At 40.7% G+C, this 16053-nt stretch overlaps 2 protein-coding genes across 4 annotated transcripts in view; one reads left to right on the top strand and one right to left on the bottom strand.

The window, feature by feature from the left end:
- The window catches only part of Hspbap1 (HSPB1 associated protein 1), a 62592-nt gene extending 59369 nt beyond the window's left edge, over positions 1-3223 (bottom strand). For 2 of the 3 annotated variants that reach the window (XM_076867712.2, XM_076867714.2), the window contains exon 1: positions 3093-3223. In XM_076867712.2, coding sequence (XP_076723827.2) covers positions 3093-3180 — 88 coding nt within the window. In that variant the 5' untranslated portion in view covers positions 3181-3223. Of the gene's footprint in view, positions 1-1904; positions 2123-3092 lie in introns of those variants that run through there. The other variant, XM_076867713.2, reaches the window with a different exon arrangement.
- Positions 3224-3297: 74 nt separating this feature from the next.
- Slc49a4 (solute carrier family 49 member 4) overlaps positions 3298-16053 on the top strand; it is a 119432-nt gene continuing 106676 nt past the window's right edge. The window contains exon 1 of the mRNA XM_076867166.2: positions 3298-3766. Within this exon, the coding sequence (XP_076723281.1) occupies positions 3418-3766 (349 nt within the window). The 5' untranslated portion in view covers positions 3298-3417. The remainder of the gene's footprint in view (positions 3767-16053) is intronic.

The following is a 16053-nucleotide window of genomic DNA, read 5'->3' as shown; positions in this document are numbered from 1 at the left end:
TAAAATGATGAAATAGATGCTGCATTATAAAACATCTAGGGGCATGGAGGGTGGGGAAACCCACAGACTGTTTTAGATAGATTGGTCTGGGAAGGACTCAGGTGCTGACATACTCTGATACCTGAAGAAGTCAGCTATGTGAAAAGTAGGAAGAGGTGAGTGAAAGTTGGCAGAATCTAAACTAAACATTTTTGTACGGCGTAATTAGAAATTTGACATTTATTCTAGGTTCTAAGTGCAATGAAATTAATTCAAAATATTTAAGTAAGCGAGTGTCACATTTTGTTTTTTGGTTATGCTAGGGATCGAACTTAAGACCTTGAACATGATAGGCAAGCGTTTTATCACTGAGCCACATCCTTCTCTTCCTTAAAAAAATGTCAGCTGTTGAACAGAGAAGGAATTGGAGGGGCACAAGATAGGAAACAGGGACACTGGTCAGGAAGATATACTAGGGGTTTAGGTAAAAAAAATATAGATGATTTGATCTAGGATCTGATGATCCAGGAGGATAAAAAAGGAAGATAGACTAGATGAAGAACTGTCCTGACTTAAAAGGTCATTAGCTGAATTATAGAAAAACATGAAAGACATGGCAAAAGGAGTTAAAATTGAGGAAACTGTCAAAGGAGAAAGTTAGAAAGGAGCATCAGAAGAATCTCCGGTTCATCCTGAAAGAATATTAAAGAGCTTAAGCATTCTCCTTTTATACTGCCATCAACTGGTGCTGGGGATGGAACCCAGGGTCTCCCCTATGGTAGGCAAGTGCTCTGCCTTGGAGCTACATCCACAGGCCCATGTAGAATTTTTCCAGCAATGTTCAGCTAGACAGGTGTAGATACAGAGAGTGCAAAAGGGTGCATTCATTCAGTGTAAGTTTTGTCAGAATAAAATGCAGGGAGGGCCAAGAGAATAGTGTATTTTCAAGAAAGAACTCATAATGATAAACTATGACATGCCCTCAAAAATGGTCAGAGTGCAGTGAATAAAAATGGAAGGGTCAATGGATTGGAGGTATAACTGAAGTTCAGGAATTGTCTCCCTGGGGTACATAAGCAAATGAGCTATAGAGGCAGGAGTAAGAAATCAGAGAGTAGAAGGTTATAATTTATTCCTTCAGCTAGAAATGGGCATCTACACCTCTGGGTAAACTATTTGATCTCCAAATACATCCATCTTGTGTTTTTCTGCTCCCTGTTTTCCAGAGCTCCCAGCACCAGCACCAGAGTTTGTCACTATCCTGTCCAATCATAAACATTCCCTCCTTGAAGTATTTTTGTTTTTCCCATTGGGATCCCTCCTCATGGTGACAACTGTCACTGAGTGAGTGGGTTCTATGGATAGCATTAATGAGACCACTTATTAGTCATTCTTTTTTTTCTTTCCAGGTTCCTTTATTCACTGTGAGTTTTCGGGATAGGCTCTGGTATAAACATTTAAAAGTCTCTGGATCCCGTGGCAGTATGCAGAATAGGGCCCACGCAACAGGGCCCATTAAATGCTAACAGGAAACTCCAGCTCCTGGGCCAGAAAACTTCACCCATTCACTAAACCAATGTTCCACAGATAACGAATAAAAAGCCCATGATCCCTGTCCAGAAAAGTCCCACACTGTTTCCCCTTACCTCCAGTTTCACAAGTTTAATTTTAGTCCACTCTAACATTAGAACGCCCTTGTGCGTGCAACAGCACTGCCCTAGGATTTCTGTACAACGACCCAAAATCTGGATACCACTATTTGCGAAAACTCCCATTTATGAAAACAAGTTCTTTTTCTTCATAATTGAACGCAAGGCGGGAGAGACCTGGGATGGAGCTAATCTCAAAGGGCCACACGAGAGGAGCCCGGTGGATCCCTAGGGACCGGGTTTGCATGTAGGGTAAGACCTCAGTCCGGCACCTACCTTGGTTCCCGGCAGCTGTAGCTTCCAGGGTAAGGCGAGAGCTCACCTCTGAGCCCGCTGCCATGGAGAGCGCCAGGCGGCCTCTGCTCCGCCAGAACCCAATGAGTGAACGCGCCGGGGAGTCCGCGCAGGGCCCGCCGGGGTCCACAGCAGCACCACCACAGGAAGGAATCGCAGCTGCTCCACCAGCTTCGCCGGAACCGCCGCCGCCGCCGCCGCCTCACGTGACCAGCTCTGGGCGGGGCCACACGGGTTTGTTTTGGTCCCAAGCACCCAACGCGTGGTTTGAGTTGTGGCGCTCCTCACGTTCTCCAGACCTTAGCTTCTTTCCCTTAGCCTTTCGTTCTCTAGTCAGATCCTTCCTTGGCTTTTCCCCACCCCACAGGATTGGAGTCCTAGGGGGTGGTTTGTTGTTTTGCGGGGCTCCTGGCGGTGGGCCTGCTCTGTGCGTTCGCGGTCCCTGCAGCCACTCTGACCAGCCGTGGAGACCAGCACAGTGACTGTCTTTCACTTCTCCGCCCCTTCTGGCGGCAGCGTGACTCCATCCAGCTTTTGTGACTGCCGGGAATACGAACCTCGGGCAGAGTGTCCTTTGATTGCTCTCCCTGTGACTCATTTCCCCGATCCAGACAAGCCAAATTGCTCCACTTGAGCTCTTCAGGACACTGACAGCTGTCAGGCTTCTGGATTTATATATCAAAACAAACAAACAAGTGGATGCCTGGTCAAGAGATCAACAACCCCCAGTTTTTTCCTTGTTCACCCCTAGTCTGGTCGAAATCATGACCGAAGATGGATCTAGGTCACTTTGGGGCAGAAATCTTACAACCTTAACACAATCTTACTGTTCGCCTATTAAGTGATAGACAAAATGGGTAAAAATATTACATGTGGCATTGGATATGTAAGAAAAAAAAGGTGACACATTATGCTAGGTAGTACTTATTTACAAAAAACAAAGGCACAAGATATCATTTTTGTAACACAATCCCCTGGCACGCTCCTACACTTCGACCTTATTCCATCAATCCCCCCCCCCATAATTTCTGAAGTTATAAACCAAATAAAACTAAACCCAATATAGTAGCAAGCATTAGGTTAAGTGGCCTGAGGTCACCGAGTTGTTTATTAGGCACATGATGTAAACTTGGGCACTTCCTCCAGCAATCCTCGGGTGGCTTGCCTAACCTCCTCTACTGCAGTCTCCCTGGGAGTTTCCCTCTGCCGGGCCAACCGCGCTCCTCACGGCCTTTGCAATTCCTCCCGGTAGTCTCATTGCGACCCCAGCTCTTCCACGCGCGAGTGTTTGCTCGCAGTGCCTGAGGGCGGGGCGGACCTCAGCCTCCCCCCGCCTCCTCACTCACCGGCTCGGGTGGCGCAGGCGCACCAGGCGCGGCCGGGAGGCCGAGGGCAACCACAGCAGCTCCGACTGGGGCTCCTCCCGCCGGGTCTGAGTGGGCTGGTAGACGGCCACCGAGTCTGCTCTGGGCAGGGGCCGGCGGGCAGCGTGGCCATGGGCGCAGGCTGGAGTAGCGACGAGGAGCGGCAGCCGCTACTGGGACCCGGACTCGGGCCTGGGCCCGGGGCTGCGCGCAGGAGCCGGGAGGCGGCGGCGGCGGCGGTGGCGCTGCCCGCGGCTGGCCCGGGTCCGGGACGGGTGTACGGGCGCCGTTGGCTGGTGCTGCTGCTCTTCTCGCTGCTGGCGTTCGCGCAGGGCCTGGTCTGGAACACCTGGGGCCCTATCCAGAACTCGGCGCGCCAGGCCTATGGCTTCTCCAGCTGGGACATCGCGCTGCTTGTGCTGTGGGGGCCCATTGGCTTCCTGCCCTGCTTCGCGTTCATGTGGCTCCTGGACAAGAGAGGTGAGTGGTCGCGGGGTGGGCAGGGTGTTTGAGGGTCTCTGCAGGTGCTGTCACTCCCTGGGGAGTCAGCGCCTGCCCTAGCTCCAGGCCTGCCAGCCGCCTCTCTGGGCTTGGTTTTTAGGGGTTGTGTGAGGTGACCCAGTGTTGGTGGCATCCCGTTTCTGAGTTAGGAACCCTCTGTCCTCAAAGAGACAAATAAATATGGGGAAACTGCCTTGCAAATGTTTATTTGTTTATTTATTTATTTTTAAATCAATGCCCTTTCTGCAACTGTAGGGATTTAAGCGATCTTTGAATGTTTCAGATTTTACATTTTTATTGTGGACATCAGAGCATCGAAGTGCACATGCTATGAATGTTTTTTACACCTGACAAAAATGACTAATGCTTTGACTTCAAAGGGATTTGGGCATGTTGAGGGAGAGAGGTCAGAAAATAGATTGATTATGTCCAGATGTAAGGAAGTAATGAGTTGGCTTTGATCATAGATGACTCCAGCCCTGGAAAAACTATTGGGAAACTCAGATCTGACGCTTGGTTTTCTGAAGGTGGTGCAGGACAGGTTTAAAATGTGTGTATGTGACCAGGTGGCTTTCTCAATTGAGATGCATAGGATACTATGCACATCTAATTTTACCACCTGCCAGTATGATTCTGATAGGAGCAAAAATAAATAAAAGTTCACAGGGCTGAGAAGACATTGAATTATCCCACATAAGTATGGGTAAATAGATTTATAGATGATTTACCTTCAAGAGGCTGTTATACAAGACTTTAGGTTTATTAGTTGGATAATGATTTGAGATTACTTTGTATAATTTCTGTTAGTTCAGCCTTTTATAAGTATTAATGAAATTAGTTCTTTGATAAGATTTGGAACATTGTCTTAGTCCACTGGGGCCATTATAACAAAATACTATAAATTTGGTGCCTAATAAACAACAGAAATTTATTTCTTTTTTATTTTTATTTTTTTAGTTGTAGATGGACAATACCTTTATTTTATTTTTTTTTAATTCTTTTTTTTTTTTAATTTGGTCCCAGGGATCGAACCCAGTGCCTTACACATGCTAGGCAAGCGCTCTACAACTGAGCTACAACCCCAACCCCAGAAATTTATTTCTAACAGTTCTGGATGATTGGAAAGCCAAGATGAAGGCCTGGGCAGAATCCATGTCTGATTAGACTTACTTCCTGCACAGTGGTCTTTTCTTTGTAATGTCTCATGGGGGAAAAAGCCAGTAATCTCTCTGGGATCACTTTCATAAAAGCATTACTCTTATTCATAAGGACTCTTCCCTCATAACATAATCAACTCCCAAAATTCCTCCTCCTAATTCCATGATTGTGGTGGTTAGGATTTCAGCATATGGATTGAGGGAAATACAAACATTCAGATCATCAAAAGTCAAGCACAGGTAGACATAGAATTGCAATTGTCTGGCACATAGTTAGCATTCAAATTATTTGTTATTAAGAGACTAGAATAGGGTGATGGTCTCCCATCCTGACAGTTCCTTCATTGGAATATTCTATATAGAAAAGACTATGGAACTGTTGATTTGAGAATTCATTCACAACCAATAATGTGATATAACTGCTAAAAGAGGAGGACAGTTTTGGGCACAGAGCATAGTGTCCAGAACAAGAAGAGAAATGGTTTGAAATTCTCTATACTAATGTTTGGTTTTGAGCATTGATATTTAAGGTCATTTGACAAACCAGATTTTAAAAATGTGTGACAGTAATAATAATGGTTGTAAAAACCATGGTTGGAAAAAACCCAAAACTTACCCCCCAAAAAAATTATGGTTGGGTAAAAATCATAGAAGGGAACAGAATATGTTAAGTTTGAAAAAGAAACTTGAGGGGCTGGGGATGTGGCTCAAGCGGTAGCACGCTCGCCTGGCATGCGTGCGTCCCGGGTTGGATCCTCGGCACCACGTACAAACAAAGATGTTGTGTCCGCCTATAACTAAAAAATAAATATTAAAATTCTTTCTCTCTCTCTCCCTCTCTCACTCTCTCTTTAAAAAAAAAAAAAGGAAAGAAAAAGAAACTTGAGGCAGAATGTAGAATATGTGATGGTCAAGTAAAAGAGGATTTAGACTATAATATATATAGTTCTAGAAGGAAGAACTGAAGTGCATTAAGTTATAAGGAATGTGACACCACAAAATACAAGGAAGAACCTTCTAACAATAAAAGTTATTCAGTCTTGGAAGGGTGTGTCTTGACTGGTATAGAACTTTCAGGTTGAGTAGATACTAACACAAAAGATATGCGCAAAATGCTGAGAAAGGATTTCATGTTCTGAATGGAGATATTCTGTTTTGGTGGTTTTTGTTTGTTTGTTTGCTTGCTTTTTAATGAAATTATAGACTTTACTTGGACTTCATCAATTTTTCCTATTTTTTCCCTAGTCTAAGATACAGTCTAGGTTTGCATGTTGAACATATTAAGTTGTTATTTCTACTTATTTTTTCTCTAATCTGACAATTCTTTGTTCATTCCTTAAAAGTTTAGCCAAGAACAACATTTAGAAGTGTCAAAAGACAAGATCGCAACTAATTTAATTATAGGTAGAATAGGAGTTTATTTGGGATTAATGAATTGGACAGCTTCCATTCTACAAAATAGAATAAAAGTTCTCCTTGGAAAAAAGCAAAGAGTAAGTGTGTGTGATGTTTGTTTGGTACCAGAAATTGAACCTAAGGGCACTTCACCACTGAGTTATATCCCCAACCCTTTTTCTTTTAAATTTTGAGACACAGTCTTACTGGGTTGCCAAGCCTGGCCTCAAACTTGCAATCCTCCTCCCTCAGCCTCTTAAATCATTGAGATTACAGACAAGCACCACTGTACCTTGGGTAGAGTTGGTTTTATAAGGTGTAACAAGGAAACAAAAATAAAAGGAAAAAAACCTGATTGGTTAATGTCAGATTACTGCTATTCACTTTTTAGTAAAGGTCAAAGTAAGGGGGACTTCCTTATTATACTGACTCATGTAAACTAAAATCTATTTTCAGGAAAAACTAGCCTGTTTTTAATAACATCTTTAAAGTTTCCGTTTGATTATTTAGCTTAAGGGACTCCATTTTGGTTTGGTGGTCTGACCTGTTGGATCATAGTATAGAAGCTCAGTCCAAAACATAATTTTTGTTTAATGGGGGAAAATGCTGTTTCTTTTCATCAGGAACATTTTTCAATATTCTTTAAATTTAGTCAACCTTGTTTTTGTGGTAGAAAAATGTTAATTTTCCTCGTTCTTATTATAATTTTATCTATTATTCATGACCAGATATATTAGAAGCTACCTAATCATTTCATAAAATAAATCATTTTAGAAATTCATTCATAGTTCTTATAACTATATGGTGAAATCAATTTTATATTTTATTTTTTATTTTAGTTGTAGATGGACACAATATCTTTATTTTATTTATTTTATTTTTATGTGGTACTGAGAATCGAAGTCAGTACCTCACACATGCAAGGCAAGCGATCTACCAATGACCCACAATCCCATCCCTCAATTTTATTTTTTCCATTGGTCGAAGCAATAAAAGATAAATTTGAAAATTCTGTTAGGAAGTAATTTTTCTTTCTAGTAGGACAAAGGTAATGCATTTTCATACATTGGCTGTTATACTGCAGGTGTCTTTATCTGTACACACAGAACACAAGTTCTGAGCTTTCACTGGGTGCTAAATATCTTGCTCCCTAGAAAGTAAATGGTTGTCCGGAGATCATGCTGCAACAGGTCCCACCCAGCTTAGCATAGAAGACCTTTTATCTTCCTAAGATGTATGTTACACCTTCCCTCCCCTTTTTATTTACCAGCATGAAACAGAAAAGAACTAGCTAGTGAGATAATAGGAGAGTCAGAGCAAATGCGACCTAGAAACCAAGAGAAGAAAGCTTCAAGAAGATAACAATAAAATGTATGCAAAGCACTGGGGTAGAATCTACATCTAGTGAGAAGATCCAGGAAGCAAATTTTAAAATTCAATATTTAGTCTGTTAGAGGTTAATATATGATTTAGAAAAAATAAAAACAGGCTAAAGAATGAAGGGAGCCAATGCTGTGGCACATGCCCGTAATCCCAGCAGCTGAGGAGGTTGAGGCAGGAGGATTGCAAGTTCAAAGCCAGCCTCAGCAAAAGCGAGGGGCTAAGCAACTCAATGAGACCCTCTCTCTAAATAAAATACAAAATAGGGCTGGGGATGTGGCTCATGGTCAAGTGCCCCGAGTTTAATGCCTGGTACTTCCCCCTGCCTCCCCTCCCCACCAAAAAAAAAAAGAATGAAGGGAACATGATCAGGTGGTGTTATATTTTGCCGAGGGTGTCAGGGAAAGCCTCACTTAGTAACAATATTTGAGTAGATACTTGAGGGAAAAAGGAAGCCAGCCTTGTAGATTCCAGATAAGACTGTTTGGGGCAAAGGTAATAGCAAAGACAAAAGGTCCTAAACTTGTTTGGCATTTCCTAGAATAAACAATGAGACTGGAGCAGAGCCCTTGAAAGAAACAGGGGTAAGAGGATCCCTGAGGGAATGGGAAACTGGCTCAGGCAGGGCCTTGAAAGCCACGGGGAAGGCCCTGGGCCATTAAGGAGTGGGAAGGGCTCACCATTGAAAGGCTCTGAGAGCAAAATGATGACTCTACCATTGTCTTAAGAATGTGAGCCAGAGCAGGGAGACCTGTTAGGCTAGTGGAGATGGTGGCTTCCTTCAGGTTATGGCAGTGGAGGATTTGAGAAGTGGTTAGTTTGTATATAGATGTTGAAAGTAAACTCAAAAGTGTTGTTAATGGGTCTGTTGTAGAGTGTGAAGGAAGGAGAGGAGTCTGTAATGTTTTTCAACCTTATAAGTAATTTGGAGAATAGAGCTTTGATTTACTGAGGTCAAGATTGTGGAAGGAACAGTTGGGAGACAGATGGCATGGAGATTAGGAGTTGGAAATGCCTATTAGATATCTAAGAAGACTGATTAAAATGTTGGTTGGATATACAAGTATGGGATTCAGGGGAGACACCTGCACAGTAATTTTGGGAGTTGTCAGATGTAACTAACTATAGAAATGATCCCTGAAATTATAGTCTTTGTCAGATGGAATACTATTTAAAGTTTTGAGGCTGGGTGGGATCACCTGTGACAGAAATGTAGCTTCTGAAGAGGTGAGAACTGAACCCTGGGGCATTCCAGTATTTAGAAGTTGTGCAAGTAAAAAAGAACAAGCTAGGGAGGATTGAGAATAGAACATTGGAGTTAGCAGCATGGAAATATTTGGTGTCCTTTAAAAGAATAGTCTCACTGGAGTGGTGGGGTAAGTTCAAGATAAAATGGGAGGAGAGGAATTGGAGATGGTGAGTGTAGATGCTTCTTTTGAGAAGTTATGCCTTGAAGGGCAACAGAGAAATGGGACTGGAGTCAGAGAAAATGTGCTACTGGGGGTTTTTGTTTTTTGTTTTTTCTTTTTTTAAGTTAAGAGATATTTAAGCCTGTCTCTATAATGTGGTATCTAATGGATTCAGGGGGAAATTGATGGTGCTAGAGAGACAGAGTGGAATTGCTGTAGCTGTGTCCTTGAGTAAACAAGATGAGATGCAGTCTTCTAGAGTACAGGTAAACAAATTGACCTCAGAAGCATTAACAGCTAATTCTTCAGTAGTAACAGAAGATACTGAGTATATAGATACAGATGCAGATGGTGGTTGGTAGAAGCTTGTAGATGTTAATTTTGCTTATATGCCTCAGAAAAATGGAAACAAAATTATCACCTGATGAGTGAGCATAGGGGAGTATTTCTTGGAGAGAGAATAATTTATGGAACTGTTTTCTAGGAAAGTGGGGAACATGTGGACTGGGAAATTGTAGCAGGATTATTTGGCAGCACTGAGGGCTTGGTGATTGGTGATTAATTTGAAGTGAGACCAGTTATCATGGTTGTGTGTTTTCCTCCAACCTGTTCTGTTGGGCAAGTGCAGGCATGGGCAAAGTTGGCAAAGACATAAAGAGAGAGATTTAACTAGAGTTGCAGTTTTACCAGGTGAATAGGATTAATAAGGAATGATATGAATGAGATAAAGTTGTAGGCTCTAAAATTGTCATTCCTTATTAGAGTAAAAAAATCATTGTCACTTGGGAGTCAATTTAACAAAAGAGGTGAAAGACCTCTGTAAGGAAAACTAAAGAAGGAAATCGAAGAAGACCTTAGAAGATGGAAAGATCTCCCATACTCTGGGATAGGCAGAATTAACATTGTCAAAATGGCAGTACTACCAAAAGTGCTATACAGATTCAATGTGATACCATTTAAAATCCCAATGTCATACCTCATAGAAATAGAAAAAGTAATCATGAAATTCATTTGGAAAAATAAGAGACCCAGATTAGCCAAAGCAATCCTTAGCAAGAAAAGTGAAGCAAGAGGCATTACAACCAGCCTTTAAGTTATACTACAGAGCTATAGTAAAACAAACAAACAAAAAAAAAAAAACACCAGCATGGTATTGGCACCAAAACAGACATGTAGATCAGTGCAACAGAATAGAAGACACAGAGACAAACCCACATAAATACAGTCATCTCATACTAGACAAAGGTGCCACAAACATGCATTGGAGAAAAGAGAGCCTCTTTAACAAACGGCGCTGAGAAAACTGGAAGTCCATATGTAGCAAAATGAAATTCGACCCCTATCTCTCTCTATGCACAAAACTCAACTCAAAGTGTATCAAGGAGCTAGGCATTAGACCAGAGACCCTATGCCTACTAGAGGAAAAAGTAGGCCCGAATCTTCATCATGTCGGAGTAGACCCCAACTTTCTTAACAAGACTCCTATAGCATAAGAAAAAAAATTAAGAATCAATAAATGGAATGCATCAAACTAAAAAGCTTCTTCTCAGCAAAAGAAATAATCAATGAGTTGGAGAGCCTATAGTATATGAGCAAATTTTTACCATACGCATATCAAATACAGCATTAATCTCAGGATATATAAAGAACTCAAAAAATTTAACATCAATAAAACAAACAACCCAATCAAATCAATAAATGGGCTAAAGAACTGAACAGATACTTCTCAGAAGAAGATATGCAATCAATCAACAAATATATGAAAAAATGTTCAACATCTCTAATAAGTAGAGAAATGCAGATCGAAACCACGCTAAGATTTCATCTCACTCCAGTCAGAATGGCAGTTATCAAGAATACTAGCAACAATCAGTGTTGGCAAGAATGTGGGGGGAAAGGCACACTCATACATTGCTGGTGGGACTGCAAATTGGTGCAACCAATCTGGAAAGTAGTATGGAAATTCCTTAAAAAAAACTTGGAATGGAACCACCATTTGACCCAGCTATCCCACTCCTTGGTCTATACTCAAAGGACGTAAAAACAGCATATTACAGTGATGTAGCCACATCAAAGTTCATAGCAGCTCAATGCACAATAGCTAAACTGTAGAACCAATCTAGATACCCTTCAGTAGATGAATGGATAAAGAAACTGTGGTATATATAAACAATGTAATATTACTCAGCAATAAAAGAGAATAAAATTATGTCATTTACAGGCAAATGGATGGAGTTAGATAATAAACATCATGCTAAGAGAAGTAAGCCAATTCCAAAAAACCAAAATCAAATGTTCTCTCTGATAAGTGGATACTAATCCATAATGGGGGGTCATGGGATGAGTGGAGAAACTTTGGATTGGCCAAAGGGGAGGGGAGGCGGCATGAGGATAGCAAAGATGGTAGAATGAAACAGACATCATTACCCTAGGTACATGTATGATTGCACAAATGATGTGACTCTACTTCGTGTACAACAAGAGGAGTGAAAAATTGTACTCCATTTGTGTACAATCAATTGAAGAGCATTCAGCTATAATGTATAGCTGATTAGAACAAATAAATAAAAAAAAATTTTAAAAATCATTGTCATATTAGTATATGAGAGGGAATGAGTGGGAAGAAGAGGAGGATAGTTGAAGAATGGGATGCTTGTGATTGAGATTATATTGTAGATGCAATTATGGTAAATATATGGTCAGAGTGTAATTGAAAGTGTGGACAACCAAAGTAGGTTGGACATGGTCATGGAATAAGAGGTCAGGATATTGAAAAGTCCATCAGTGGGTATTGAAATCAACAGATTTATGAAAGTGTAGTGTCCCAAGGAGTAATAATGAGCCAAGATATCTTTAAGCAGTGGGGTTGAGTGACCTGGAGGCAGGTGTTTGGTGGTGATTGTCTACAGACCACCAATTGTCTACAGCACAGAGTAATGGCTGTGATTAGACACAGAGTAGGCCATGAGGGAGAAATACGAGCTGAATTTATCCTTTCATCTTAAGCAGCTAAAACACACACACACACACACACACACACACACACACACACATATATATATATATATATATATATATATATGAATGAATGAATGAATGAATGAAATGATGGTTCTCAGACACTGGACAATGGAGAAGGCAGAACAATGATCCCTACCATTGCTTCATTCTACTACCTAGATAGAATTTCCAGGTAGCAACAGAGAAATGGGATACCAGACAAAACCCAGCAGCTTTCTTAAGTTGAGGAGAAAGAGTTGAGAATTGGAAAAGGCCAGTTTAACTGGAGTCTTGGGACAGAGTCTCAGAGAGGAAGAATACTCAGAGAAAGTTGTGGGTCTGTAGGGAGTGCCTCTTGAGTCTTCACCTGATCACAGGTACATGTAAGGAAACTACCCAAGATTGGAGAAAGAACCACTTAAAAGGAGCAGGCAGAACAAGTTCCCAAAGTTCACATGTGGCTGGGAACAGTTCATATTCCCAAGGGTCAGAATGGAAAAACCTCTGAAAGTAGAAGATTGAAGAAGGCTTGAGCATGATAAGAAGAGACATAGAAAACCTAGGAAGAGATGTGCTTGGTGGTGCACACCTGTAATCCCAGCTACTTGGGAGGCTAGGCAAGAGGATTTCAAGTTTGAGGACAGCCTGGACAACTTAGCAAGACCCTGTCTCAAATTTTTAAAACAAAAAGCTGGGGATATAGTTCAGTGGTAGAGTGACTGGGTTCAGTCCCCAGTACTGCCAAAAATGTGAAAATAAAACATAAAAAGATCAACATCAAACTTCTACAGATGAAAATTTTAAATCGATCATGTAGGTTTTAACAGGAGACTCAATGTTGCAGAAGAAAAGATCAGTGTGAGTGTGATGGTTTAGCAACAGAACCTATCCAGAGTGGAACACAGAGAAATAAAGACTAGCAACAAACAAAAAAAACATGACCAACAGTGAGCTGTGGGGCAGTTTTATGTGGCCCAATATACATATAATTGGAGCCCCAGAAGCCGAGAGGTAAGTGAGAAAGGCATAGAACAAGATGGAGTGATAGGGGAAAAAAAGAGATTTTTTTGAAGTAATAGTGGCAAAAAATATCTGTACTTTATAATAACTATAACCTCTCATATCTAGAAATCCCAGCAGAAGAAACATGAAGAAACTACATAAAAGCACATCATAATCATATTGCTTAAAACCAATGATGAAGAAAAACATCTTTTAAGCATAAGAGCAAAAAAGACTGCAGAATTTTGGGATAGAGAGTAACAGTGATTGGGAGGTTGGGAAGCAGAGAAGATACCTAAGTGGAAATAAGAAGTTGGAGATACCATTTGGAGACAAACTTGGGAATGTTCATATTATACTGATAATGACTGAGCCCTCCAGAAGGCATGGGGGAAAGGCTTCTGGAGTTGGAGGGTAGTAGAGATGAGGTCAGATTAAGGGATGCAGAAACGTATCCTGGGTTAAGGATGACCTGTGCATTTTAGAGTACTTATGTCCAATATAATGTGATTAGTCTTTATATTCTCCAAGGTGAATTGGGGTGGGAAGGCTGTGACATTGTAGGGAGCGAGGAGAGAATATTGTCAGGTGTCGGAAGCCATTCTCACACGTGACTGGGTGACTCCCGGTTAGGGTCTGAGGCGCTCTGGCTGTGTCGGAGCTTTCCCGGCCCTCTCCTGATGAGAGAACCTGTCCGTGTGGGGGTGTAACTGACCACTGACCCCGGAGGCCCAATCACTGACCCTGACCTTGGAGTGCGGCCCCCCCTTCAACCTTCATTGGATGGAATTATCCCCTGAATTTCTTGCTCCCCAATAAAAGGCTACTCCCTGGCGTGCTCTCTCTCTCTCTCTCCTGCTAGCCCTGAGTAATCCTTGCTGCCCTGCCGGGCGGTTAGAGGAGGGAACCAGAGAGGGGAGCCCTCTCGGACCTGGTCATAGAAAAAGGTAACTGAGTCTGTGTGTTTATTTCGATCTCACTAGCTAACTTTTATGCCAAGAACCTCATTAATGAAACCATTGCGCTGGCCGCATGGTAGAGTCAGGAGCAGAAGAGCTTGTCTTCATTCCATCTGATGGAATTATGGAGCCTGGGCAAGGATGGTCCTCCCAGGTGAGCTTTGTGGCAGCAGCTGACTATTCCCTGCTGTGTGTGTGTGTGTGTGTGTGTGTGTGTGTGTGTGTGTGTCTGTGTGTGTTTTCCTATCCCTATCTTTACCCTTTATGGAGATTTACACTTCTGTATCTAGTGGGTACCCAGTAAAAGGAACTATCTCATCTATTGAAAGATGCTTCCTGCGGTGTCTGGATGCCATATTGATTTATTTTTATTTTCAATTATTCTTGTGTAATGAAATTGTTCTGATAATATTTTTCATCATGGTATTTGTATTCATATCCCAATACTGTGACCTTTGAAATCTGCCTATATATAGAAGATCTACATGACTATTTTTTTGAATAGTGAACACATAAACCATTTATTATCAGTGTGTAATATTATATATACTATACCTATTGTATGTACTATACTTTTATATGATTAGCAGTGCAGTCTACTGTTTTGCTGGAGTCCTTATAACTTCTCGTCCCTGGGTGAGATGACATCTTTTTGATTACATGGAATTACATTCATGCCTTGTCCAAGTATGAGTAACATGAAGAAAGCATTCCATTCAAGATTGGGTACCTAACTGGGATAGATTAAGTAACACTTGGCAACAATTAAACAAGAAAGCTTCCATGCTGTGTAAGATTGTTTTAATCAGCTTTTCACAACTTCTTCATTCTTCAAAGTTTATAGTAGCTATTATATTGTCATGCATTTGATTAAAAAGCACAATTTAGTAAAAAGCGTGTTAGCCTTTAGTAGTAACGATGAAAATCTTGGTTATTTGGACCATATGGCTGTAAACAATGCCCCACTACATGTTTACTGGCTCTTACCTTAATTACAAAATATTTAGGAAAACATAAGCGTTATGTACAATGTAAGCTTTTTAGGTTCCCAAATCTATAAAATTCCTTTTGGTATAACCTTATAAGATCAATGTTTGCAGTTTTAGGATATTCATCACAGTGTATGTACTTTTCATTAATTACACTCTATTTCCTGTGGCTATAATGTGGTTTTAAAATCTATGCTTTGTTAGTAGAAGCAGTAAATGAGCAATATGTATGCATCACTTGTTGCAGAGAAGCACATTATCTGTGGTATTCCTTCTGCCAAATTATATTTATAATATTCAGATTATATAAGAATATTATAAAGTTAACTCAGTTGATATCACAAATTATTCTTAGTGTAGCATGTATCTGCCTAATCTGGATCTCAAATTTATTTTCCTTGCTATGTTTGATACGTATAATTAGAATTTTGTTGACTCAAAATTAAAGAAGCCTTGTGAAAACCAAATGTTTAACCCCATACTGTCTACCAAAATAAATTTTTTTTTCTGGCAAAAACCAAACATTGCATTAATCATTTAGGTTCATTGTTCATATGAAATGGTTTCAAGGTGATAACTGGATTTGGGAAAAAAATTGAAGGTTGTGACCAGCTGTACCCAGACTTGTTATGAGCCACCTGTGTGGTGTGGCTGCCACAAACAGTAAGATAATATTAGTTCAGTATTAACAAATGTATTGCATTCCAACAGTAGGAATACAGAGTTCCATTATGTTATCCTGTCAGTATTGTGTCTATTTCTGGTTACCTTGTTTGTACACCAAACATATTTGTATATTCCTTTTTGCCTTTTAACACCATTATCCTTTAAGCTGAAAACCATCTGATAAATTTTTTAAAAATTAGAAAACTGTTATTGTATTAATCAGAGAGTCCTAAGGGATTCTTTTCTTTTTTTTTTTAAGAGAGAGAGAGATAATTTTTTAATGTTTATTGTTTAGTTTTCGGCGGACAC

Source organism: Callospermophilus lateralis, chromosome 10 (assembly GCF_048772815.1).
Source record: "Callospermophilus lateralis isolate mCalLat2 chromosome 10, mCalLat2.hap1, whole genome shotgun sequence".
Lineage (NCBI taxonomy): Eukaryota > Metazoa > Chordata > Mammalia > Rodentia > Sciuridae > Callospermophilus > Callospermophilus lateralis.
Note: the sequence above shows the minus strand (reverse complement) of the source record. Positions and strands in the feature narration are given on the sequence as shown.